General features: G+C 40.2%; 1 protein-coding gene across 6 annotated transcripts in view; it reads left to right on the top strand.

Annotated features, from left to right (window-relative positions):
* The window catches only part of THSD4 (thrombospondin type 1 domain containing 4), a 310,710-nt gene that overhangs the window by 38,281 nt on the left and 244,480 nt on the right, over window positions 1-27,949 (top strand). For 2 of the 6 annotated variants that reach the window (XM_065076051.1, XM_065076050.1), the window contains exon 2: window positions 24,373-24,480. In XM_065076051.1, the coding sequence (XP_064932123.1) occupies window positions 24,452-24,480 (29 nt within the window). In that variant the 5' untranslated portion in view covers window positions 24,373-24,451. Of the gene's footprint in view, window positions 1-4,609; window positions 4,868-4,923; window positions 4,943-4,975; window positions 5,213-18,069; window positions 20,088-24,372; window positions 24,481-27,949 lie in introns of those variants that run through there. The other 4 variants (XM_065076048.1, XM_065076049.1, XM_065076052.1 and 1 more) reach the window with 4 other exon arrangements.

Genomic DNA, 27,949 nt, shown 5'->3' with positions numbered 1-27,949 from the left:
CCTGCTCCAGTGTTTTGGTCTAAATCTCCAGTTATTTAACAGTTGCTAATAGACTTCCAGCTGTGCATGGCTGTTTTTGGAGGAAGTCAGGTTTTAAACAAACAGTTCAGATCTCCCAGCTCTTGAGGCAGGCAGACCCATTTGGAGAATGCCTCTCTGATGGCAGACAGACTGCACCCAATACTGTGCCAAGTCACTCTCCGTATTAGAATGTGTTGTAGTTACAGATATAGTAAAAGAAAGAAGTTTTAAATTATACAGCTGAGAAACAACAAAGGAAAATAAATGTAAACCAGCACATACTGTGTGTGCTGTAGGTCTACAGTCATGCGATTAGATAGTAAAGATAAGAAACAAAAACTAGAAAGGCCAGTTGTTGAATGACTCTCATGTTTCCTAAAGGCATATTTTTGCTTCACGTAAATCTATGTAACCTTCTGATTGTCTTTCATATTTCCTGCTGTGAAGAAGGTGATTTAAAAGGAAGGCTTAAGTGGGAAACACGTGTAGACAGGTTATTTGACACAAACTTTGTAATGCTAGCTCTAAGGGACTAGAGATGGTGATTAACAAAAGGCAATGGGAAAAAATAGTGGGTACATCCACATAAAGAAAACTATTGAGGTATTTGTATGTGGCGCAGTAGTAACAGCAAGGGGCATGGTCTTTGTACATGATGTGGCTGGTGCTTACCCAGAACATGGAGAAATCCTCCAGTGTGTGACCAAAGAGAAATATTTGGTATGGAGGAGGAAGAGGGAAGTCCTTTTTTATTTGGCTAGGACAGGCACCTTGCCCTGCTCTGCTGCTGTGGAGTTTTCTGAAGAGTGAGGCAGTGGAACCACAGCCCAGAGTGAAAGTGCCATTCCTGAAACTCACCCTGACATGCAAAGTAGAATACACATAGAACAGGGATGTTCTCCAATTTCTGTAATGTGACATATTAACTGAAAAACTTTCTTCTATGCATCTCAGGGACAACTGACCACCTAGCACTGGGGAAAGGCGTAAATGGGGCAGAATATTGAGGCTTTTCTGAACGGAGTTTCTGGGTGTGAACTACAAAACACTACTGTTGTTCAGGATAGCTGAGCTGCAACTGACCTAGCTGCTATTCTTTTCCTTTGGTGGTATGTACTCTTTCTAGTATTCCAGCTTAAAGAGTAACAGACCTAGGGGTGGAGAGAAAACCTGTAAAACTACACTGTCTGTCTTCCAGGCCAGCAAGCTAACTCATGTGTCCTTGTTTTATTTTGTTTTGGTTTTGTGATAGTGGTTTTTCTCCCCCCAGATCTTGAAATCTAATGCTTGTATAAAAGGTACTTTCCAAGGCTTAACTGTGCCACTGACCTGTGCTGGACATAGTGCAAATCTGACATTGTGTTCCATATACTAGGCAGCAGATTTCTAACTCTTTGCAATGTTGACGCCTGCTCTCACAAAGAGAAGGAAATGAAGCAGAAAGATCCCACTGCGACAATTAGTGGCTCACAGGGAAGTATTGAAACAAATAATAAGTGGCTGAAACAATTCAGGGGAGGGTAACTCTAGCTTCCTACTCTACCACAAGCTGATCTTTGTCAGATTCTCTCCTTCCTTATTCCAATGGGGATTTTCACATGCTTTTATTCCCACTGGGAGTGCGAGACGATTCATAGTGACTAGTGAACAGCAGTTCAGTCCTGCAGGGCAGACCCCTGTTCTACCTTGTTACCTGTTTGCTGGTCTTATTATTTTATGCTGTAATCTAGTCTGAATTTTCAAAATAACACAAATGTCTTGTTCTCAGGCTGCTGTAACCCAAAGAATCTTAATTAAACTAAGTGAAATAGATGGCTATTCTTTCACTGAGGCAGCTGGCCAAAGAACTGGCCATGGGCAGGGAAATCTTTCAGCTTTGGAAGTAAAGGTACCCTAATATCCACCCCTTGCATCTCAAATCTGAATCTTTGCAACTTGCTGGGTGGCACTGGTAGCTGTCCCTGCCCTCACACGAGGAGACAAGATGTGGCTGTAACACCATGTGCTGAACAAGTGATGAAGTATGTTGATTCCTGTCCTCACCCTTATTTTCTTTTGCTTGGTGAGCTCACACCTCCCCCAAATGCACTACTTTCTACTGCATCTTCTGCTGGCAAGTTGAAACTTTAAACAAGCGTTTCCTTTGTGGATTACTGCAGAAAAAATTACATTGAAACTACTGAATTATGTTTTCTTTCAAGCATTTATGGTTTTGCTCTTGAGTTAAAAGAATGATGCCATTTCACAATCCCTTTCATGTCCATCTCTTAGAATTAAAAGAGCAGCCAATAGTACACTGGGTTTTTTCTTAGATAGCCACGTTTGTTATGTAACGCCATGAAAGACTTCAGATAACATTGCAATATAATGAGAAGGGGAGACTCGTAGCTCTGCAGTTGTTCAGAACAAACTGAGTGTCAGCTGCTGTGATGCACAGATAAGGTGTGGGAAGGGCTGCTCCTCTCCCCCTCAGCAGCGGGACAAAAGTTCCTCCTGCACTGCTGGGAAAACATGACGCATGCTGTTCTGAACAGCTCATCAGCAGGGGAAGGAGGAGAGGGAGGGATGAGAGATAAGACTCTGCTTTAGCCCTTGGGAGGGAGCAGTCATTCTGAAAGTCAAATAGAAAACGAGAGAGATTAGGAAAATTAAGGGAGCAAAAGAGACAGGAAGGGAGAAGAGCTACAGGTGTACGTTCCCTCACTTTTCAAAAGGCCTCCTTGTGCTCTCTGCCTAGTTGTACCAAGCTTCCAACTCTTCTGATGCTGTTAGAGCCCAGCTGAGCTGGCCTTTGGGACCTTGGGAGTGGACGCTAGTACTGTTCCGTTTCCCTGAATGTAGACACAAGGCCTCCTCCCCATGAGGGCTGATAAAGTTCGGTAGCTATTTTTCAGATGCGTACAGGTTAAGTAATCATTCCCCAATATATGGAGTTGGGAACTATCTCAAGTAGAGCAATCCTACCACATTGGCTAAGTACATTAATCAATTTATTGATATCAAATACTTAGGTCTTCACTCTTGAAAAGAAATTCTTGTCTCTAATCCATCTGGCTGCAGTTGTGTCTCTCCCAGAAGGAAACAGTAGTTGTATAATTGGCAGAGTAGAAGAAGTGGAACATCTAATCTGTGGTAGAGATTAGAACTGAAATACTGTAATCTGCCAGAGTTATTCTTGCCCACATGCTACCTGGTTTAGCAATTAGTCACTTTTTAAATGTACTTCATTAGGTCACAACCAGAGTAACACAGCATTTGCTTCCTGCTAGATTGTCTACTGCTACCAAACAGGCTTCATTCTAGCTCCAGGGCGCAGGTATGGGTTTACCTTACACCAAACCACAGCAGAACTCAGGAGGGATTGGAGAAATTCTCCCTAGAGTAAATCTGTGATTCTCAAACCCACTTACTACAAGTGAGACCTCGACCTCTTGGAGGTAGCATAACTCCCCTTCTCTTACTGTTATAATGCAGCCTTTCTTTGCCTGTGAGAAAGCTTTAACATCCAGCTGCATGCAGCTGTCTTTTTACAACCAAGATCTGCTGTGGTGCCCACGAGGCATCTGAAAATGCTTGGGAGTTCTATGCTGTAGCAATTGCCTCTTTAACATAGGTTAAAAAGGAAGTTTTCTGCAGGAGATCTTTTGCTTGGAGGCTGTTGCTATACATGGGCTAGGGAAGGGAGTAGTTTTTTTGGTGCAATGAATAGTACATTCAACACATCATCTTCTACTGGTTCAGCTGGGTTCAAGTGTAGTGGAGCGCACAGTGTTGCCAAGAAAAAACAACCTGTTTTTCTGTTCTTTAAAGCAAATGGGTTCACCTGGTTGGATCAGTTCCAGCACAACACTAATAGTTTTGGGGTTTTTTTTAAGCATAAAACTAAATGTTGCAATGAACTGTTGCCAGTGACTATCTGGTTCTAAGGTTTAGAGCTCTCACTGGACACTTTATTGCACTGTTCAATAAAAATGTCCTTAGGGATCTTAGGGCCAGTACACTTAATATAAAGCAGGAACAGAGAGACAAATCCAATTTTTTCCTCAGATGTTGAGTCAAAAGCTATCAAGAGAAGATCCTCCTCATATATACTTGTCTATGATTTGCTTTGCACAGTGCCGGTGTGGCTTGGTTTCAAATCTCAGACTTTTGGGCAAATCATGCATTATCCTCTACTTGTGTTTTTGCTAGAAGCAGATGGTCTTTCATCCAGGCAGTGAGCAGGGAGATGGCAGTTTTCTGTCCCTCGTGTTTTGTAGTGTGTGAGGGCAGCAGCATGGGCTGTGTTAGTGCCCTCCTCACAAACGCTGTGAGGTTGTAGCAACTGAGAAGTTAGAGGCTGCAATATACCGTGTGATGTCTATAGCAGCCGTGCAGCACGTCCGTGTTGCCGGGGCGCTGTGCAGCCCGGCGCTCGGGCACTGCCGGTTCCCGGCCGGCCGCCGTTGCTCCCCGCCACGCTCTCGGTGCCGCGTGGGGCGGGCGCGGCGCGAGCGCAGGTGCGTGGCGCGGTCGGCAGTGGAGCGGGCGGGCCCGGGCGGGCTGCGCGGGGCTGGCGGCCGCCAGGGGGCAGCAGGCGCGGGCCCGGCGGCGCCGTTGCCGTTGCGCGCGAGGCGGGCGGGAGCGCGGGGAGAGGCGCCCTCAGCCCCGGGAACCTGCCTCGGGTCCTGCGGGGCGCCCGGCACCGCGCTCCGGCATTCCCGGCGGAGGGGGCGCCGCCTCCCATGCGCCGCAGGCCGTGCGGGTGTCAGCCCTCTCGCCCCCGCCGCACGGAGAGCGCCTCGTCGTGGGGGGACCGGACGGGACGTGCGCCGCGAGGGACGGCGGCGCGGAGCGGAGCACTGAGGTGAGGCCGGGCCCGCCCCGCCGCCCCCGCGCTGCAGCGCCCTGAGGAGGGAGGGACGGAGAGAGGGAGCGCCAGGTGGGCGGCGGGCTCGGCGCCTTGCCGGGGGGAGCAGAGAGAGGGCGTCCGGGCGGCGGTGCCGGGGCGGCTGGGGCGTGCGGGCAGTGCCCGGGGCGGCCGGGGCTCGGGATGGCCGGGGCTGCGGGGCCGCGGTGAGGGCAGCTCTGCTCGGCGTTAGCTTTCGAAGCCGCGGCCCGAGGAGCTTTCAGTGCGCCCTGGCTGGGAGGGAGCGCTCTGGTCCGCTCCGCGAGATTCCTGCGCCTCCTGTTTTTGCCTGGTTTTGGCTGAGTAAGTAGCCATTTCCAAGCTGCTTTCCGTGCACGCTCGGTTTCCAGGGGCTACATCCAGAGGGTGGGTAGGGAGCTGCTTCACTTCGCCTCCGTGTCCCACCGGCAGCAGCGACTGCACGTAGCCTGAGATGAGTCCAGCAGTTTGCATGAGAGAGTAAAAGAAGTGAATAACTTTCCTCGCGAAGAATGCGTGTCGCAATTGTTCTCGTTCTGGGCCAGGTCTTTTGGTCTGTCTAGGCACAGTGTGCGAAGTGAACTGCGTTTGACGTTTGGTGTTTCTCTTCACGCTCTCCTGGCTTTGTTACGCTCTCTCCTGCGCCTAAATTCTAGCAACGCCGAACTGTTCAGTTGTCAGGCTACAGGGGTATTCTCTGTAGCAGAGGGGAATCTCAGGATGCTTTTTCCTCCTTCAGCTATAGCATTACAGTTTTTCAACTGTCAGTGTGTTCACAGCTGTCTGTTTAGTAGCCCCTTACACACTTGCCATTAATGCGTCCGAATGGGGGGGGGAGGTGCTAGAAGCATGAATAGTTTAAAAAAGCCGGCAGCAGTGAGTTCCACAGGTTGATACGGTGTGTGGAAAACCTACTTCCTTTTGCTTCTTTTAAATCTGCTGCTTGATACCATTCAGTCCTTGTAAAATGAATTATACTTGTTCTCTACTTGCTATCTTTGTGTTTTTTTTCAGGGCTGTATTCTTTTATTCGTCTGCCTCATCTGTCCCTTATTTCAAGATAAAGAATGCTTAGCTTTTTAGTCACTTTTTATATGGGATTTCTTCCATATCTCTTGCCAATGTCATCACCTTTTTCTGTACTTTTTCATTTGCTATCAATATCTATATATATATTTTTTTTTAATCAAGGGATGAGCAAAACTAAGATTTATATTCAGGATTTCAGTATAACATGAGTTACATATTGGCATGGTGATGTCTGTTAGCAGAGACGACAGATTTATGTTGGTGCATCTATTATGTGAATAGTCAACAAAAGTAACAGAAATACTTGTAACTCTATGGTTATCTTTTGATGAATAAGTGCAGTTTATTTTTTTTAATCAGAAACTATGATCTAAATAACTGGTTGTTAGTAGCTCAATATAAGGGTATTATGCCATGGATGAAATAGCTGTCTAATGGGCTCTTAATATTCTGCCAGTCAGCTGTGCATGTTTATTCTGTGTTCTGTGGCAAGAGTAGGAACTCAAAATAACCCACATTAATCTGAGTTTAGTGCTGTTTGTGGAACTGCCTGTGCACTCTTACCAACTTGGTCTGTCAAGCTGTAGCTTGCCAATTTAGGCTTCTTTCTGGTGTAAAATCAGTGGTAATCTACTGGATGTCGATTTCCACCCATTCAATATCATCAAGGGTTTTAAATGAAACTTGATACTGCTAATATTCATTAGACAGCTGTAATTCTTGATGCCTTCTTTTCTATCACTGTTCTCCTAGGCAATCTAGTGGCACAGCAGAGTTAAGCAGACCAGCAAGGAGAAAAGTAATGTAAAATGAAAATTTTTACCAAAGTTAGAAATAAGAGGTCAGCTGGTTTGGGTTATCATATAGAGGCTGTCAGAGTGAGTGTAGGTAGGAAACATGGATTATTTGTCATAATTGTGCCCCGAACATAGCTTGTCAGGTTTTATTTAGGAGCAGGGCTAATCTCAGGTCTTGCTGCTGATGACTCTAATCTGAAACAGCTCCACTGGAGCTGAATGACCAACTTCTGATTCCGGACTCTTAACTCTCAGAAGCACTTAGAGGTGTTGCATGGTGCAAGATTTCTGTCTTTTCACACTTTAAACAACAGGTTCATTCAGAGCTCCAGCAGATTTAATTGCAGAAAATTAATTAGGTTGCTGATAGGCAGTGATGAGTTTTATGATCATAGTATAAAACCTTTACTTTTGCTGTAGAACAAACTGTATAACTGTGCTAGGCAAATCTGAATTAAGTGAAGCCTGAAAGCAACACAGAAATAAACAGAATCGTATTGAAGACCTAGATTGGCCTGCGTGTGTGACTCTCTGTGGATAATGGAAGCAGAAAAGCTGGTTTTCCACGTAGCAGTCTCAGTTCTTTGTGATGTGACATCAAACGTGTGATATTCAGACTATTCAGTGGTGGCTGTACTAAAAATGGAGGTGAAGGAGTGCTGGTCAGACACTTTGTGTTGGTAGTTTATTTTGTTTTTTTTTTATTTATTTTAAAACTCAGGTTTATCATCTACAGTAAAATGCAGCCATTGTAGAGACTTCAATGGGCTTTGAGTTGTTTTGTTAGGGAAAATTAAGGTTTGATGGTTAAGCTCTTAAAAAACCAGGAAACTCCAAAGTCAACCATGCATAAGCAATTTTAACTGTGTCCCCTGTAGTGTTGTGTTATCATAACAGGCTTCAGTTTTAGAAGGTGGTTACTTTTTTTGCAAGTAGGAAAAAAGTAAGAGAAGGAAACCTGCCACATCAGACCAACTTCTTAAATACTATGGACCTTGATAGTATCACTTCGCCACTGCAGATAGACAAAGCATTTTGTAGCGTTTCGTTGTGAAACACTTCCAATAGTCATAGTGCTAGCTGGAGAACATGTTCTATCAAAAGCCTTGTTCCCTTAAGTAGGAACATACACAGCTCAGTTATGAATTCTTTTGTTTTCAGAAAGCAGCTTAACCTAATATAAATGCAGTTTGGGTGATGGGTCAGTTAATTGTAAAGCTAATTCAATTATGAATGTATGTGGTTTAAATATGTGAGCAGTGGACATGATTGCATTGTTAATCTACAGTAGGTTAAGTAGGAGTGGATTATCATGTGTTCTGCATTTAAATAACTTCTCTTGCATTCTGGATAGTATATTACAGTAGAAAATTCTGTTTACATATATTAGACTTTTAGGGACAATGCATGGTCTGGTACTTCATTTAGAAGATTAATTAGGAGATGTTCATGAGATATAAATAAAAGAAGACTGATTAACAGAGTGATCTGATGGGCACTGAATTTGGCCTCATATCTTACTCTGTATAAAGGGAGCAGAGCTGAAACTGTGCTTCAGTGTTGCCTGATTTTTATTTTTTTATTTTGTTTTGTTTCCTTCTTTGTATTAGTGGACAATAACAGATAAAATTCTGTAATTTAAAACAACTCTGTTATCTCCTCCTGGAATGTTCTGTCCCACCCATTTTCCTCTTGGGGACTTGCGAGTGTCATGTCACACATCGAATTTGTGTATCTTCTGCCCGCAGGGTTATGGCATTCCCAGAGATGGGTCAGTGTTCATCATTTTGGTTGCTGTTAGGCAATCAGTGCTTGTCAACACCATCTGCAGACATCCATTACATATTGTTTAAATGGTAGTACCAAGCATTTAATGTGGGGCTTCTTGGCAGGAACTGTTCTTGCACTAGAAATATTCCAGCATTGATATGATCTTAATATGATCCTTCTGAGAGAAAATAGCCTTATCTGTTGGTTAGGTGATATATGTGTGAGTTGCTGGAATGTCGGCTTCTGTTTTCAACACTATCATTGATCTGTTGTGTTCTGCTGATGCAGTCTTATTGGCATCTTGCTCCATTTCCTTGATCTCTGAATAAGATATGATAATTACAGGACATCGGCCAACTGTTAAATTTCCTGAAGATAATTTGCATGCAAAGTGCTTTATGCCTTTTTTTTTTTTTTCTTAAAAAAAGTGAATTGGAATAAAAATATCTATTGTAGATGAACAAAAACAAATGATGTAACATGTGCCTTATAGGTTTATTACTGGTTTTCGTCAGATCACATCTTAAGGACTTGACTGTTGGTTAGTTCACATCGGTCCTGTGCTGCTGCTATTTGGCATCCCAGTTTAGTATTTATTTTGGTCCTGGTTTTGGAATTTCCCTTCACGGGAAGATTCCATACTCCTTATATGGAAACATTTATTTTTAAAAATGTCTTTTTTTCCGTTGGTTCTGTAGGTTCTTTTCTCAGTAAGTACAAGAGCCACTATCTCTTTCCTTTGAAGCTCTGATCTAAAGACTGATAAAGTCAAGGAAAGGCTTATTATTAACTCCAGTGGCTTTCAAATCAAGGCATTCCCATGTGATGTGCTCTTGTCATTGGAAAGAATGACCACTGTTTTCAGCCATGAAATCTTAGTGGCATTTTAAACCATTGTTTCAGCATTTCTTTAAAGCCTATATATTGATACGCTTGCATTCACGTGTAAGGAACCGCTTCTGTGTGTCTCTGGGTTTTACAAGCAGGCAGTGCTCTCTATGTCTCCAGTGGGACGAGCGCTGTGTCTCAACTGTGGTAAAATCTCATTCTCTGCTGGTAGAATGAGTTGACAGAATACATGAATGCAACTGTTCTCGGACATTGGCTCATGTTCCTGGTTTGCATTAATCGGTTGGTGTTAAACATGAATATTTTTCAAGTGTTGATATGACTGGAGTCTTGGAGGTTACCCCTACCTAAAGTGTGGAGCCCTCCTTTCCTCAAATGTTTTTCCATATCATCACAACTGTCTGTGAAACAGAAGTCAAAATTAAAATCTGTTTCACCAGGAACAGGGAATCCCCTACAACATAAGAATTCTGAATTTTGACAAACATAGAATCAAACTGACAGTTTATAATGTGTTCATGAAAAATCAGGGAGGGAGGTTTTATCAGCATAGATATATTTAATGTCTTCATCTGATTTGTGGAAAGAAACAGCTAAGCTTCAGAGACCTGGAAAGAAATTTTATTGATCAAGTGGTGATATTTACCAAAATCACAGAAGCTGCATTTATGGTCAAATGGCTGTTCATTAGTGTGCAGTACTACCTCATGGAGTGTTTAGGAATCAGGAGGTAGATCTGCTTCAGAATCATCAGATTGGCTTACAAATCCAGAAATGCTAAAATGAATATATCTGACTTTGTGGTTTTGGGGCCCTTAGACTTTGCAGTCTTTTGTTTGACAGTGGAAGAGCTAGTAACTTGCTCTTTTAATGGGAGTGCTTGTCATATAGGTGATTCCTGGAGCTGGGGCCTTCCAAAGACCTTCTGGGTACCAAAAAATTATGTTTAAATTACACGATTTGGTAGATAAAATTCAACCCTTTGCAGATGATCTGCTTGTTTATAACTGTGATCCTGTATTCCCCTTCCTTTAAGACTGCTATGAAGTCACAAGTTATACATAGCTATATGTGATTAAGCGGAGAGAGATATGTAGTTCTTCAGAAACTTACCTTTTCTTACTGCATTTTTGTTAATTTCACTTTGCTTACCTTATTGTGCTTTTTCCTGAACTGAAACTTCTTACATTCTTACAGTATTGTTAAATTCAGGGGATAACTGTTGTGACAATGGAAGTTTCAACTTCTGAACTTCCTTTATCTTTGTCTGAGGGATGTATTGACCTCTTCTTGTATAGGAATGAAGTTTAGCAGAGAAACCTGGTAGTGAGCAGGACCTTTCCAAATTTGTCTCTGTCAATGTAGAAGTTGGGCTGATGTGACACCTTGGACCTTGCTGGCCCGAGACGTGGGGCAAGGTCTGTCCTTTGTGACTGCATGGCCTAGGGAGATAAAAGCACAGGAGGAGACGAATGCCTGAAGTTAAATGTTTGTTGTGAGCCTAAGGATACTGTCTGTAATGATGTGTAGAAGTAGTGTGGTTTCCTGCTTGTTGATTTTTATTTGAGTCGTGATAACCAAGGTGAAATGTGTTTTCTCTGCTCTTGTTTTGGGAAGAGGATGGATGAAGAAGCCCTTTTTAAAAGCCCCTCTTCATGAAAGCTGCTTCTTGGTGAAAAATATTTGTTGTGCCTGGCCTTGCTGGATCAGCACTTGGAAATGTGTGAGAACGGAATATTGTTCCCCCAGGAGAAAAACGTCACTTAGATACTTGAATATCCTATGACTAAAATCTGTAACCCTGAATCAAACGGATTCCCCTGATACTCCGTTTGGATTAGCTGGAGGGAAGTGCATGGATGGACAAACCTATCTCTAAATGGCAAATTCAGTGAAACTGTTGACAATAATCTCAGAGTAAATGTTGACTTGGAAAGTTTTCAGATGTCCTGGATTTTTTTTCCATGGTAAAGGTGATTGCTGTAGTCCTGGCTTGGTAACATCAGGCTGCTCTTAGTTGGTTGTATATTATAGTTGTATTTGAGTTTGGTTATTTTTATCTAAAACATGTAGTTTCTACGAAAGTAGAAAGAAGAAATGATTTTGCTTATCAGATTGGCAAAGAGAAGCAAGAGCCTGTCCAATCCCACCCTGCTAATTATGATAAAATGACATCCCATGACATGAGCTGCCCAAAAGGATGATAAATTATATGGAATGGATGCAATTACTTAATCTGGCAGCAATGAAAGCTCTGTCTCCTTTTTCCTGTAGTTCCATGGAGCTGCATTCAGTGGGGAAATGAATGTGGAACAGCGGGCAAACCTCCTTGCAGATCTTTAGGGCTTCTATGTGGAATTTAAGCACTTAACTAGAGCAGCGTAAGAACAAGGATTTAGAAGAATAGAGTGTGTTAACCATTAACTGTTAGTATTGTGCAGCTTTGATGGCCCAGGAAATACGGTTCATGTGTTGAAACATGGGGGTTAAGGCAGGATGTCAGTTTTGATTTTTGTGTGGTGATAAGTAGCCATTAAAAATGTGATTTCCTATACTCCTTCACTTCTCAGACATTGCTTGTACTTGTTAATTCATATTGCACATCAGAAAGACTGTCCCTCCTTTTCTAATTTTTCTTTTCCCCTCACATTTCAGGGGTTTGCTCACATTGACGTTAAGGAGTTTGGAGTAATCTCATCTACAATTTTTCAGGGTCAGGTTCAGATTTATTACTTAGGCACTGACAATGCTGCTGTAATTAATCAGTTGTCATAAAGCTCTCTCTTCTGCCTGTATTTGTTGCTGGTCAAATTTGTCACACCAGAGCTGAATGGAAAGTCATAGTTTGTGAGCATGGTTAATATAATTATGTAATTAATTACATATAGCCATATATATAATTATATATAATATAATAATAATTATTATTTTAAACAATAAAAAAAATCCCTGTGCAGTTTTGAATTCTGAAAGCATGAAAGAACTATAATGTCTTTCCTTCTTTGATATTGTTAGAATTGGAGAGAAACTGATCTGACTTATTTTGAACCATGCTGCTTGTGATTAAATTGTGATTGTTTCTACTGCTTTGAAATGGAAGAGGGAGACACACTGTTTCCACATATATCTTGCTAGCAATTGAGGGTTCAGAGAGGTAGGGTTTTTTTGTTTCTGCTTTTTGTTTTGTGGTTTTCCTAAAGTTGTGTTAGAAGGGCTTTTCAAAATTCCTGTTTACCAAGACCATACAGATTTTACGTTAACCAGGAAACAGTGTCAAGCAATGCCCAGAGAGTGATTACATGTGAGTTGCATTCCTTTCAGCCAGTCTTCACCTATCTCCAACAGTGAGTACTCAAGTAGAAGGTTGCAAGTCACTTTGTAAAACCCTGCTTTCCTGACTTTAAGCAATGTGCACAATAGCAGTAGACTCTGATTGGAAACAAGCAAACAAACTCCACAAAAACAAACCCCAAAACCTCCACAAACAAACAAACCAGACACACCAACATACAAAACTTGGTTACATGCTTTTTAAAGAACATTGCTGATCTTGCATGCTCTGCTAGTGGCGTAGGGACTATTTAAAGCAGCAACTGAAGTCCAAAGTGTTGGAGGAGCTACTCAATTTTCTTTGCCAGCACTTTTTAATTGGCTGTTCTTGTTGTCTTGCAAATTCAAGAAGTCTCTCATTCACATTTTAAGTCCCTGTTTTTCAGTTTGTAGACATACAAATGTTTTGCCTGAAGTATCGAGTGATGTCACGTGAAGGTCAGTGCACTATAATAATCTGCCCTCAAGCACAAATAAGTTCAAGCGCTACTGCCAAGAGATGACCTTTAATTTCTTTTCACCTGATGCAGTAAGAGCCTTATTCAGAGTTGTTCACTCTCACTTACTTAGGCAAAATCCCAGCCACTTGAATAGGTTTGCTTGAGCAAGAATGGTTACAAAAGTTCCCTAAGTGTGGTGTGATGACGGCAGAGGTTTCTGCATTGTAGATTAATTTGATAAACTAAATTAAATTTGGCATTTATTGTAGTCAGAAGAGTGAAAGGTGAGAGTGGATTTTATTGTGATGTGCATGGTTGCCAACTTTGAAACTACTAAGTACTGTGTCTAAGCTACATCTGATCAACAGAGATAGTGAGCAAAGATGCTTATGCTTTAAAGCATTTATTATATGTAGACAGAAAACAGTACTTCAGTCTGAAGTAATTGGTTTCAGATACAGCCAGGAGTCCATGTATGCTGTCATTGGGTAGACCTGCATTGCGATTGTCAGGCTTTCCCATGCTTGGTATCTTCCTCATCCAGGGATGCCGTTGAGCTGTGAAGTGCAGGGTCCCTCAAAACTGAGTGTAGTAATTTTTCCCAAGCTGCTGTGTTGCAAGATGGGATTGCGAATGGGCCAGCTTATCCTGAATGAAGCAGTGTATGGCTAAATGGGGAGGCAGAATACAGTCACCTTTTTATTATGCTGTGACTAACTGTACTGTTGATTTCCACTGTTTTGTTAAAAAGGGGATTTCCATTAACCTGCCTTTCTTTGCAAGCCCATGCAGGAGTTGTAGAGAAGTATGGTATTTCTTATTGTTTTTTATCTTCAACCCTTCTGGCTTTTGTGGATACCAGAGTGGGTACTCATATGCATCAGCTCCGGTGAATGACTCTGCAAGTAGCAAAGTCAATTTGGTTCTTTCAAAGTCAGATTATGCAGTCAAGTCATAGACCTACTGTTAGGCAAACCTCTCTTGAAAGCAGTAGCAGATTTACTTACAGGCTGAGAAAAACTCAAGACTAGGATCTGATCTGGAAAGGGTGACTGAGAGTCAAAAGGAATACAGTTTTCCTGTCTCATTAATTTAGTTTTTTGCATGATGCTATTACAAGGGTGACCATGGTTGTTGGTGATTCTGTGAGGTTAGTATCTTTTATCTGTCAACCATAAACTCATTCTTCACAGGCCACTGGATGGCATCTGCCAAACTATATATTTCCTAATAGGGAGATTTTAATCTGCAGCGAGTGAAATGTTTCAGCTTTGCTGTTCAATGATTGATAGCCTGAGATTCCTTGAATGTACAGATTATCTTTGTGTTTTTGTGTAAGAACTGATATCTCCTGTAGGCGTGTAACAGCTTATGCAGTTTACACTAAATGGACTGACATACTAACTGTCATCCAGACCACCAGAGCACGAGACATAGCAGCAAGACAAGATTTGTGGGATGTCTGAAATCCCTTTCAAACTGACAGGGTAAGAATAAACAGCTCCCACTCCCCACCCTTAAAGGACCTTGCAGTTCAGTTTTAAAATGCAGGAGGCTGAAGGGTTCACCACATGGAGGTATGATTGATATAAGCGTTAGGATATTTCTGGAAGTCTGAACCAAATAAGGACTTCAGGAAAATTATATTCAGTCTCAAGGAGTAGAATTGAGAAAATAAATTGTTTCTGGATTTCTGAATATATGAATTTTACATTTCTTCTGCTGTCACTAATCATACTGAGTCTTCATTTTTCTTTCTTTTCTTTCTTTTTCTTTTCTTAAAAAGACACAATAATACTGTTGTTTGTCATCCTTACTAATTAAAGCTGGGTAAGTTAGTGTTTTCCTTTTTATTGCCATTAACATCTTCCCATAAAGAAGAGATGCACCTCTGCACATGTACTCCTTTAAATGGTAAAAGCTTAATAGCATAATTGACATTTGATGTTACTCTCTTGGTTGCCTATCCAGTTTTGTAACAGTGAACTTTTTGTAAGAGTCTGTATATCAGTCCCAGAGGATAAGGATATTCAATGTCTATGTTGTTGAGCGAGAGCCTTCATCTAAATTTTGTTGTGAGTGAAAGCTAAATAGAACTCTATGAAGCAGTTCTTCAGTGTGTTCCCTGAGTTATACCTGTATTTATTTGCATGCAGAATTAAATATTTGCAAAAATATTTACAAGACAACTCATTGTCATTCTTCCAGTTGTCCATCAGAGATCCATTGATAGTTTATTGTTTTATGTTGGGTTTAAATTCCCTGGTATTCTGTTTCAAAATTATGAAAGAAATACTTAATTTCACAGTGCTCATTTAAGACCTCTCATTAGACCTGTTATTCATCATTATGTAGAAACATAAAAGAAAACAATAAATCTTCATGTTCCTTTGTTGTATTTCAGTACTCATATGTGGGGAGCCTCACATCAGAGAGGATTTTAATGAGAAATAGGTTAGAATCTTATCATGATTATAGTATTGTTTAATAACAAAGTAATTTAAACAGTCTTTTAGAAGTAGTTCATTCCAAGATGTTTCAGGAGCCTAGACTCTGAAATCTACAATGCAGGCTGTGTAACTACATGGTGAGCTGTGTTTCTCTTCGTGATCTAGGAGTTATCTGTACTGCCTCATAAAAATAAAGCACCCAAGTCTTGCTATTAGATATAGGAAATTTCCTTCAGAACAGACTTGAACAGTTGATTTGTTATGTTTTATTCTGCAAAGGCACATTTAAGATTTATCCGAATGCCATAGTATCACAGCATTATTTGTTTTGGACACATGTTACATATTTCCAGTGGTCCCTAAAACATATGCCCATGTGGGTTCCTGAGAAGCTTCTACATCCTTGAATCTGGCCACTAGCCAGTTGAAACCCTATGTTGCTCTCATATACTGCACCTGTGGAAGGTGTTTAGTGTTAGAGGACACTCTCTTTGAATCTTTGAGCTTTTAAGATGATGATACACCTCTGCTCCCCCATGCCCTGGTGCAGTAAAGTGGATTAAAGTCATTGCCCAGTTCTGTTGTGACAACTGGGTTGCAGAAATACTGTTACCTAAGCAGTACTCGTCACTTTGGTTTAAGTGGAGCTCTATTCCAGTGGGAATTGTATGAAGGAAAAAAGAAACCTCTTTTTGCCAAAATAAAGCAGGTGGTTTTGCTGACTGTAGGAGAGGACCAAAGGGAACAGGACTTCCATCATGCTTAATGTTTATTGTAGAAGCCCTTGTCAGTTTTTTTTGGACATTGGTTAGTACAAAATCTATGTCAGTAGATAATCGCTGTTGTTTTTCCCTTCGGCTATGGCAGTATTGAAATACATGTTTAAACACTTGTCCTTGAAAACTTGTATAGAAAAGGATTTGATGAGTTACTTTGGGAAGTGTGCCCACATTAATCTCCATTAAAGAGTACAGGAAGCCAGTGGCCTGCCATGCAGCACTGCATTGAATTGCAGCAGTATTGTCACTGGACCACCAAGACCATCTTCCTTTGCTGCTGGAGTGCATGGGAGAGAGAGGTACACATTTGTCTGTGGCTGGCATATCAATTTATAAGTGTGTTTTCTTTGTAAATAGATGGGCTTATAAACTGACACTGAAATGCCTTGCTTTTATCTGTACTAACAAGTAGTGTGGGTTTTTTTAAATTATTCTTCTGTGTCGAAGTCTCATTCGAGTCTTGAGGAATGTCAGTCTTTCTTTTAGAATGCTTAACCCAAACCAGAGAACTAAGTAACAGGCAGAGATATCTCTGGAGTTCCCTGGGAATTATTTTTATCCCATTTATAGTTTTCTGCACATAGAGAATAATGCTACAAAAGCCCTTGGAGTCACTGTAGCCGAAGTCTGGAATTGAGCCCTGAGGATCTCAGTGGTAATTTCAATGGATGCCTGTGTTATATTTATAGATAAATGTTCCAGTTAGTATCTATTCCACTGCGTGGGGCTTTACTTTATAAAATTAAGCATCTCTGACAATAGTGGATATGAATAGCTACCCAGAAGCGAAATATTTAGTCAATCTTGATAAGACTATGTTCCCCCTGGTAACTTGGATGACCTATAGTGATTCCCAAGGACTAAGAAGGCTTCCAATAGAGGTTGGCTAACAAGTTTGAAAAGTGGTTTGGTTTGACTTTCAGGGTGCCCCTGTACAGATACAGTTTTATCACTTGTTTGCTCTGGAACAATGTGCGAGTATTCCCAGAAAGTGTTGTTATTTGGAGGTATTACTTATGCAGTGAGATGTTTCCTTCACTGATACTCCAAAGAAAATATTTTGTTTCTGAATAAGCAAGCCAAGATTTCAAGTCCCCATCGTATACTCTCTTCTCTGTTATGTTCTAACACTGGTACCCCACGCACCTCAGAAATCTTGCAAGCAGAACAGAAGGAACTTTGTGAAAGCTCGTATTTGGAGATTACACCTGTTCCAGTAGTACCTTGACAGGGACACAATTTTTTTTCCTTTTTTTTTGTTTTAGTTTTTGTGAGGACAGTGGTAGATTTAAGCATTCATCTGCTATTTAATTTCTTCCTTAGAAAATCACAGCTATAAAGTTCCGATTTTTTTTATATTAGAAATGTTTCTGTGTGTTCACAGAGCCTTGCTGGCTCTTCACACCGTCCTGTTAGTGTGAATCATTCCTAATTTAGGGAATGGGCACTTTCACATCAGGTTTTGTATTTGTGTTGGAGCCATGCAGTGAGTTAGCTGTAATAAGCTAATGATACATCTGTTTACCAGTACATAAAATATTTCTTTCAAAGGATACCTTGTCACCAGGATCACTTGGTATTCACCCCTGTATGCTGTTGAATGTTGCCTAATACTCAGGCCAAAAATTTTATTCTCTGAAGCACAACCTTCTATATATCTATATATCTGTATATCTATATATCTATATATCTGTATATCTATTTATCTATATCTATTTTATTGAACAGAGTGAAAGTTAGTTTTCATGGTAAGCGGTTTAAAAAAAGAGGAGAAACACCTTGTCTTCTTCCAGACAGGCATTCTCGTTAAACAGATGACTGAAAAACAAAGTTTCCTCTTTGCAAAGGAAGGTATCTTCTAACTTAACAATAATTATGTAATGTATGTTATTTTTCCTTGATGAGAGGGGTGTGTCCCATCTGCGTTACTAAGAAATAGCTGATTATATTCTTGAAATATGTCGTGTGTTACTTTCCTTGTACATGTGCCTTCAATTATCTTTGCTGCAATATTTGTTTTCCATGACCTTTTCAAATAGGATGTGTTATAACTCTTCGAGTGAGGCTGGTGGGTCCTTGGTTTTCATGTAAAATATGGTAGGTCCTCAGAACCACCATCCAGCTCTTGATGTAAACTCCAGCTAAGTGCTGTTGCAAGTCTATGTTCTGAAGAAACTCAGACAAAGATAGGCTAAAAGTTGGAAGCTTTTCTTTGATTTCAGAGACACACCTTGTTTTCTGAAAACAGCCTTCATTAAGCAAGTTATAAAAGCAGTGTAAAAAAAGCTCACTTTTGACATATTTACAGGTAAAGAAATTAGTGTAGCTGTAGTTACTAAGCAGAATTTTAAAATAATGGCAGAGATTTGGCCAAAATTGCACAGCCTGTCAATTTGAAATATTGAAATGAACGTAAGATAGATTTGCAATATATTCCACACAGTTACATCCCAAGAATCTCTCTATTGATTTGAAGAGATGTATGATCTATTTTTTGTCATTCATTTTACCTTTTACATAATTGTAAACCACTGGAAACCACACTTGACATCTTTAAATTCAGTGTTTGTGAGAATTAGCTAGAGCTTTCAAAAGGTGAAAGGGAACAAAAGACTAGAAGTGGCAATTTCTGTGCAGCCTGAATCTTGAGAAAGAGTCATCTTGCTGCATTGTTATTTCAAAGAAGTAAAAAAGAACAATTAATTCTTTTTTTTTGGCACTCAATTTGATTTTGTGTTTTCTGGTTTTTGTTTTGTTTTGTCAGTTTTTGGTTGTTTTAATAAATCTGGTTTTCACATAAACTACGTTTTCAGGAGAGTTATATCAGAATTACTAATTGACTTAGCACTGCACGTGCCACAACAGTATACTTTATTTGTTTATCAAAGCTATTACTATGGTGTTAAATCCATATTTAAGCTTATTATTGAATTTAAGAGATCTTTAGTGAATTTTACATCAGGTTCATTGTTACAATATTTTCACTTTTATTATATTTTTATTACTAGTGCACATTCATCAAATACATAACCAGTATTGTGGACAAAGATTAAGAAAGATGAAATCTAGAGGAAAATTAAAGAAACAAATCCTACTAGTCATATATAATATGACTGCAGCTCACCACCTATAAACAAGCACTTTCTTGCTTCTCCCCTTTACCACAATCATTGTTAGATCTTTAATTGAATGATATGTGCTCCAACAAAGACCAGAGCAAAATTGTTTGAATTTGGCATCCTCCAGCATAACAGTATTTTTACAAGCCCAAGGTAGCATCTTGTGAATGGATATTTTGGGAAATTTTATGTAGGATCACTGTTGGATTTCACCAACCTGGGTTTGTTTCCTAGATTTTTGAAGGACAATTAAATGTTATAGAAGTGAATGCCAAATAATCATGTTACTCATTTTTCCACTGAATTCCAAAGAAATGAGCTGAAATTGTTCTTTGAGAAGTGGAATGTTCACTGAATTAAGAAACGGCTATAGAAATGGGACCAGAATTTCAGACTGCTCCAGGATGGCCCTCAACCTCACAATTATTTGTGTAGTGTCTTGGGTGCTCCCATGTATGACAACCTGGTCGCAGCGCAGGCGCCGTCACCTGCTGGAGTGGGTGCGGCGGGTGCCGGGCAGCGCCTCTGCAGACACTGTTGTGTCACAAGTGCCCGTCACGGGACAGAGTCGCGCAGCAGCTGCACCACAGCACATTGCTCCCCAGGGTTTAAAAGACAGCAGCTGCACCTATGAACGTAAGAGGCTTGATTGTGTCTCTGTGTATGTTGTTGTTTGTGGAGTAAACTTACTGGTCTGTAAGGATTGTGGTTTGGGTTTTTTTTGGTGAAATTTTAGGCAAAGAAATGAAAACTTCTGGATCTTGATGAAGCTTATATTGGAGACAGGCACTGAGCTTTCTTGGGCTGCAGTAGTTCTGGACACACCCAGAAGGAGAACTTTAAAGTTTTCAAAGCATTTAAAGTAAAACAGAGAGGCACCTTCAGGGTTAGGTGGAGTTACCTGCAATTTTTGGTTCATAGAAATGTTTGCTCCATGTAAGCATCAGAACTTTTCATCGCATCTAGTGCTAGATTTCTCTGTTATACAGCTTTTGGAGACAAGTGTATGTTTTAATGTAGTTAATGAATATTTGAAGAGATTAAAACTCGGGTGTTAAGTGTCAACAGCTGCAGTGCAAGCTGCTGAAGGTTTGCACAAATTATGTAGCCAGATAAACCTGGTGCACTGTGAAGTGCTTTATCAAAGTCTTATGAATGTAGTGAATTTTGAATGCAATCCAAAGAACTTGCATTGAGCATTGTTTAGTAGGTGTGAACAACTAAGAGATAGGCTATACCAGTGTACAAAGCAGCAGATTCAAAGGCAGTTTTAAAGGGTATAATATTTTTTGTTTAAGCTTTTCTAATTATATGTATTTTTTTTTTCCTAAGTAATAGGAAAAGAGAGCTTTGCACATCAGTGGAAATATGACTTCAGAATGGTGATCGAGTTTCATAGTTACTTCAGGTTACCATGATCAGTAGCTGTGACAGGCTACATAATCTTACCAGGAAGATAAATATGGAAGCAAATTTCTGGGATTGCCCATGAGCTTACTAGATTGTTTTTTCCTGAGTTACTACCATTATTAATTTCTGCTCCTTTTTGAAATCTCCAACACAAATTAGTGGGTTTGTTTTCTAATTTCACTTATTCATCCGAGCCCTGCTGACAAAGAGCTGCAGTGTCTGACTACAAGAGGGCTGCCAGACTTAGATGATTTAGAGAGACTCTGCATGTAATGTTGGGAGTGTCAAGAGTAAATGTCAGTAAATATCAAGACAAAGGATAGTTATGATTGGCTTATGACTTGCCAGCGTAACTGCTGAGACTGGCAGCAGCAGTTTGAAGGTGTTAGTATCCCCTGCAATGTCAAAGGGAAGGAGACTTTAATCAGGTCCTTTTTATCTGGTCTCATTTTCTGTGGCGTGATGCACATTTTATATGCAATGAAACTCCCCTCCCTTTGATTGTTGTGCAGTGGTTGCTCTGGAGGGAAGGTTTGAATTTCCTTCCATCCTCTGGTGTGTGTGGTTTGGGGTTGTTTTTTGGTTTGGGGTTGTTTTTTTGGGGGGTGGAGGATGCGTAGGGGTGTGAGATATGTGTGGATTTTGGTTTTTACACTTCCCAGTTTCACGGACTTTGTTTTTGTCTCATTGGGAGGTGAAGTGGGGAACATTGTTGAAGTATCAAATATTTTAATGTGGTGGAGAAAGTCTTGCAAACTCTGCTGAAGTACAAGAGTGTGGGTTGTTCCAGTTGACACATTAATATCTCTTCTGCTAGAAGATTCTAGAAATTCTTTTCCTAGACAGGTCTATAGTGCTTTTAAGCTCCTTGTGGGAAGGTAATTTGACTTTTACTTTTGCAAGACTTACTGCAGTGACTAACACATTGTACACCTCATCAGGCTTTTGAAAGTTTTCCATGCCAAAATTCATGTTATTTAATCCTAGTGTTAACTGTCTAGCCATTTCAGGTATTCATTTTGCCCTGGATCTTCTGGAGGGAAAATGATTGTCACATTTGCACTTTTTCGTATCAAAACCACCACTGCCAAAATGATATTTCTTACAATAGGCTGTAAGCACCTAAGCACTTCAGTAGTTTTGAAAACAAGCTCTTAAATTGCTTAGGTACTTAGCAGTTTTTACACTATGTGCTCTTAATGATATTTCAAGAGAAATGCGTCTATGAGTTGCAGTAAGAACTGCTTTGGAAAAAACATAGAAATACTGTTGAAAATTGAGTTTGTAATGTGACCTGCCATTGACAACAAAGATACAGATGGACTGAAAAAATTGGAAACATATGCATGGACGTGAAGCACTCTTTTTAAGAACAATCTCCAAAAACACTGGAGGTCCCTCCCGCACTTCTTCACAAAACTAAATCTATAATAGTATCTTTTCTGCTTTTCAAATGAGGTGCCATTTACAAAGTGGATTAGGGGAGTGCATATTTCTTTTTCTGTGAGTTTGTATCCTGTAACAACGTTCTGCTGAGGTTGTGTCCCTCTGTACAAGGATGTTGGATAAAAAGATTATTGTGGAGTTAAAAAAAATGTAACAGAGTACATCTGGAAAAAAACAAAACAAAACAAAACACAACACCCAAACCCAGAATTATAAAAGCTGGAAACCAGGTTGGTTACAATCCATGTTATATGCATATTCTCCATTTTCAATAAGTGATAGAAAACGCTTGCCTCAGTGTGTTTGGTAATTAAGAGTCAGATTGCAGGAAGCGAGACATTTGTTTCCTTCGCAATTCAGAATGTCTGTTAGTAAACAGCATCCCAGAGGATCTGTCTGAATGCTTAGTGTTGGTGCTGTGGGTGCGGACTTGCCTGACCCTTCAAGGCAGGCAGCTTTTTCTGAAACTGTGTGCTAAAAGCTCAAATGGTGTAAAGCGTTGCAGATCTAGACTTAAAATCTGTTTGCAGAAGTGCTGCCCATCTTTATAAAACAATCGTACAACATTAGGTGGTGAAATTGATGAATAAGTTTGAGAAAGCCTCTTATATCTATTGACGACCACGGAACTGCAGAAAGGATGAAGTTTAGCTGAGCTCTAACACTTTCTTCCTCATGACAAACTCAAACTTGTGACATGCAGTACTTACGTCATGATACTTACCCACGCACTCAACTTTTAATGCTTTCCATGTAAAAAACCAAACAATTGAGCAATTTAAAAAAAAAAAAGAGGAATTTTCTTTTAAAGTTAAGTATTTTGTGATTTCCTAAAACAAATTTGTTGTTCTTTGAATTTTAGTTGGGAGGACAATATTTACTTTGTCCAGTTACGTGCAAACAATCCACATTTTCTAGTGGCAGGATCTGTACTTTACTTAGCTGCAAATTTCTTAAGTTCTTATAATCTTGTCCTTTTCCAGGCACATTTGAATTATCTGGCTGCCCAACAGAAATGGAGCGCCCTTTATCTAAGCACAGCAATTTTCTCTTGTTTCTGTGCACCCCTCTGCATCTCACTACGTAACCACTTGTAAATGGCAAGATATAGACAGTGGCTGACCAAGTTCTGAAATGTACGGATTTAGGTTCAGTCCTAATACTGTTTTCTTTCCTCGCATCTTCCTTGCACCTCCCCACTTCCGCCTGCACCCCTCGATTTATATTGTATTTCTTTACTGCAAGGATCTCTCTCCTGCCTGAAAATTCCAGTTCAGCATTTTAGGTGTCCAGCACATGATTACAAATTTACCAAAATAAGAACTGCTCTGATGCCTGAAGGTTTGAGAGTATTTCCAAACCCTACCCTCTCAAGGGCTGGTAAGGGCTTCTATGCATTTGCTGAGGTCATGGTGCAATGGTAGTACTTAGAAATAAGGAGCAGTTAAATTTGCATTCAGAATGCTGTTTAACCCCAGATTTCCACCGTCCCTGTGGACAAGGCATTTAACTTTGTTGTGGCTGGGTTTGCCATCTGTAATAGAGAGGGAACAACACTGCTTTTCTCTGGGTTTTTTTGCTTGGTTTGCTGACTGTATGAGCACTCACAACAGAATCATCCTTGCATTGCTCACAAAATGGAGAGTGTATTAATGATATTACCATAGAATAGAAGTTGTTAACCCAATTTCATTACTATGAATTGTATTAACACAAGACCTTAAATAAAACTGTTTGCTTTATTGTCATACCAGTGACATACCAGGAATTTGAGATAAAAGGGCAAGTAAGTTTAATATCAGATTTGCATCCTTGGAAATCAGATCAAGACTTTGCATCCCACAGCCTGTCAGCAAAGCACTTTGGCACTGGTGAAGTCCTGTTGCAAAAAATGGGGTGTGTCCAGTCTATTCATGTAACATGCACTGCATTTCCAGTTTGAATTTCTGTGAAGTCCCAAGAACTGAGGAAGAGATGACTAATTTAGGTCTGATCCTAGTTTCATAGACATCCTGGAAAACACTGAATAAGCTGTGTTAAATGTTTTTCTCTTTTCTTTCTTTAGGATTTGTGTGTGATTGGCATTGTGCTGTACCACAGTGAAGAGGTATTTTTCACTTCAAGACACCTTGCATTAAAGGAACATGGTAGACAGTTTAATAGTTACTTTGAGGTAAGTGATGCAGTAAAACATTTAAAATCTTATTTAATATGCTCTTAACACACTGCAGTAAATATCAATTTGGTTGTCTCTTGTTTTGTTGTTAGAAATGTTTGTATCATAGAAGGAAAAATAAAAATCTTGTCCAAAGATCAAGTAGTCGAGTACATGCATACCAGACATAGCATTCTTTGGTGATAGTAAAAAAAGAATGTTCTCAGTGTTTGTTTATGTTTAAAGTATCTGTTAGTGTGTGCCAACGTGATGGCATATGTAACTGGAAACTTCTTTTTTTTTTTTTTATGAGGTTGTACAGCTATGGTCAGTGTGCTTAAATTATGATTTATGTGTTTTAGTACCTGTGCTGCAACTCATTCAGGGTTTTATATTATACATTCCTGAAAGAGTTTGCCAGTGGGCAAACACAGGAAAGACCTTTCTAACAGCTTTCCTGACAAAGGAAACATTCAACTGTTTCTAAGCTGGTCTGTCCAGTTCTGTAGTTGGGCAAGCAGATTCAGAGAACGCAGGCAGCTGTGATGCTACACAAACAGCAGCTGACCTTCTAGGAGGAATGAGAGCTGCATGCTCTTTGATTTGTGTGGGGATACTGTCAGTAATAGTTCTGATATAACCTTTCTTCTTGGGGATTTTAAACATCGATCTTTGAAGTGCAATTCTGACACCCTCCTAATGTGCCAAGGCAGATTCCACATCAAAACTGATCTGTTGTGTATTATTGACACGACCTGTGTTATTTTTTCTGTTGAGACTTGTCCCTGCATATCTCCTCCCAAGCTGTCCCAGACTTAGGCTGTTTTGCAGACTTTTATTTGGGAGGAAGTCGGGAATATGAGACAAGAGCCATACTGCACTGGTCGGTACTAATCACTTGACTAAAATACTTTCACTCCTATCTGGGCAATCTACAGTTGGCCATAGTAGCCCTTCATAAAATACAACTACCATGGGATAGCAGCCATGCAAGAAATCAGTTTTGGTACCCTCCAGCTTTGTTCATGGAGAGCTAATGCTCACTGCCATGACAGAGGAAGAGCTCTGAGAGGTGTTCCTAAATGAGATGTTAAATAACAAACATTTTCTTCTTACTCCTACGATAGAGCTGATATGGCTTCACTTTGCCTGCAGTTAAACAGAAAATGGTATTGCCAGTAAAAGAAATTGTGTATGTTTGCTCTTTGTAACTCGGGTAGACTGACAGTTTAAAGCCTGACTTTGGTTTAAATAGGTACTTGGCTCCAAATAGTGCCATAACTGTGAGAGCTTGGGCTATATCAGCGTAGTTCTTACACAGAGGCCTGAGTTAAACAGTCATCAATCAGCTGCAATTGGTACCTGACCTGTTCATGTAGACTTGAAAAGTTTTGCCTTATTTTGAGGACCACTTGCTCTTTTTGGTTTTTCTGCACAGTAAGAATACCTGAAACAAACCCAGTGAAATCGGAGAAGCCTATGTTTGTGGCTTGGGAGGCCTAATGTTAGTCAAACATGACAAATAAAAAGGCCTAGTCCAGCCAAGTTAGCCAAAACAAGCTACTGAGGGAAATAACATTAAAAAAATTAAATTGTTGCACACTGATTTGAAGCAAGAGGCTTACTTCAGGGTAGCTTAAGGATTCCTGGCAGATTTCCTGTGTGTTTGAAATAGTAGGTTGGTACCGTTCTTTCTGAGAGATTCAATTGCAGAGACAGAAGGAAATTTGAAAACTAGCTTCATTGTCCTTGAGCACATGCATACAGATGTGGATTACAGTGCAACCTCATTAAAGAATGGTCAGGAAAAGCTTGGCACAGAGTAATCACACATATAATAAAACTTTGCATTTTAGAACTGAAAACTTTAATCTGGTAAGTAATTTCCTTTGAAGATTACAGTCCTCACTGAGTTCAGAACTCCCAATCTTGTGCCTGATTTCAGAAGAACTTGCACTGGAGACTCTGTAGTCTTTCAGACTGATCAGAAAAATCCTGTCCTGTTGAGGATGAAAGCGTTCATTTCTGTATGCCAAGTTTCAACTTCCTTTCACATGCGTTGAGGGATTATAGGGAGCAGAAGCCATAAAGGAGCAGCGAGAAGGTAGGAAGATTCTGAAAAGTTCTGAAGTTAAATATAATTTGCAGATGATGTAGGCTGGGCCTGCCAGAGACTGTGCTCTGCCTACATAGAAGCTTGTCATATTTTCATTGAGAATAGTTAGGAGGTCACTTGAGTGCTTGAAAAAGGGAAATGCAGGTCAGCTAAAGACAGACTTGATGCTGCCATTTTGCAGTTTGGAGGACTGAGTTTTGTTTCTTTTTCTACCTTTGATTTCAGGTGTGATTGGCAAATCAGTTCCTTCATTCATGCCTTTGGCTTCCATCCACCACTGTGTTATTTGGTCTTGCTCTTAACTGCACATTTTGACTGTTACTGTGGTTTCTTTATAGTGCCTTACACTGGCTCTGATTTCAGCCACCTCCTCTGTATTTTGCTTTATCACAAATGATAACTTTGTGAAATATCATACTTGCTTCTAATGGACTTTTAAAGTGCTTTAATTTCTTTTTTTTTTTTCCTATATTGATGTAGCGGTAAGGAAGTAATGACTTTTTCTTGCCTTTGAATAGTTTTTTGCTTTGTGAGAGAGGGGCTTAGACTATGATGATGAAGTGATGATAGGCATGTGCAATCAATCCTTCTCTAACGATTCCTTTTGCAGTATGTTAGCAAGAATGAACACAGAAAACTCAAGAAAAACATTCTCCCTCATAGAAGAATATTTGTATGGGTGATAATGAGATGCTTAGTATAAAGAACCCCTCTTTCTGTTTAGGAGGTCTGTCTCTGAAAATAACTGAAACAATGAGAAATACTTAAAGGGTTACTGTGTAGGGAGCAAGGGAAGGAGCTGTGAGTAGGAAGCACAGCTGGATTTTGTCTGGTCCATTAGTTTGCAGATGTATTTTGTGTCCAAATCCATCAGTTTTACTTCTGCACTGTAATTCAGCAAATCATTAGCAGCTTTTCCATTTATATAGGATCCAAAGTATACTCTTTGTAGACTGAAAACTCAAACTCCTGGTAGAAATAAAGATATCTTTATTCTACTTCTCATACCTTTCTGTTTTCTGATGAAGGGGCTTGCCAGAAGGGGGCAAAGCAGTCCCCAGTGCAAACTATAGCAAACAAAAGACTGAGCTAACTGAGCCTAACTTGTAATGGGCTCCTAGGAGTCATTTCAGTGGTGAGGCTTGACAGAACAACGTTTGTTTGGGCTTGATTCCCATCATGACTCCTTTCAGACTGAAGATGTGGGGACTGGGGTGATGCTTGGCTGCTTATCCCGAGTCTCTGGTGAGCTGTCCCCACTACTTTCCATCTTCTGTGCCCATTAGGTTATTCATTTTCCACAAGCGTTAGACAGCTGGGGAAGTACCTATTTTCTGCAAAATTATGGTGATTCTTTGCATGTTTCCTGTG

This window comes from Columba livia, chromosome 11 (assembly GCF_036013475.1).
Source record: "Columba livia isolate bColLiv1 breed racing homer chromosome 11, bColLiv1.pat.W.v2, whole genome shotgun sequence".
Taxonomy (NCBI): domain Eukaryota; kingdom Metazoa; phylum Chordata; class Aves; order Columbiformes; family Columbidae; genus Columba; species Columba livia.
Note: the sequence above shows the minus strand (reverse complement) of the source record. Positions and strands in the feature narration are given on the sequence as shown.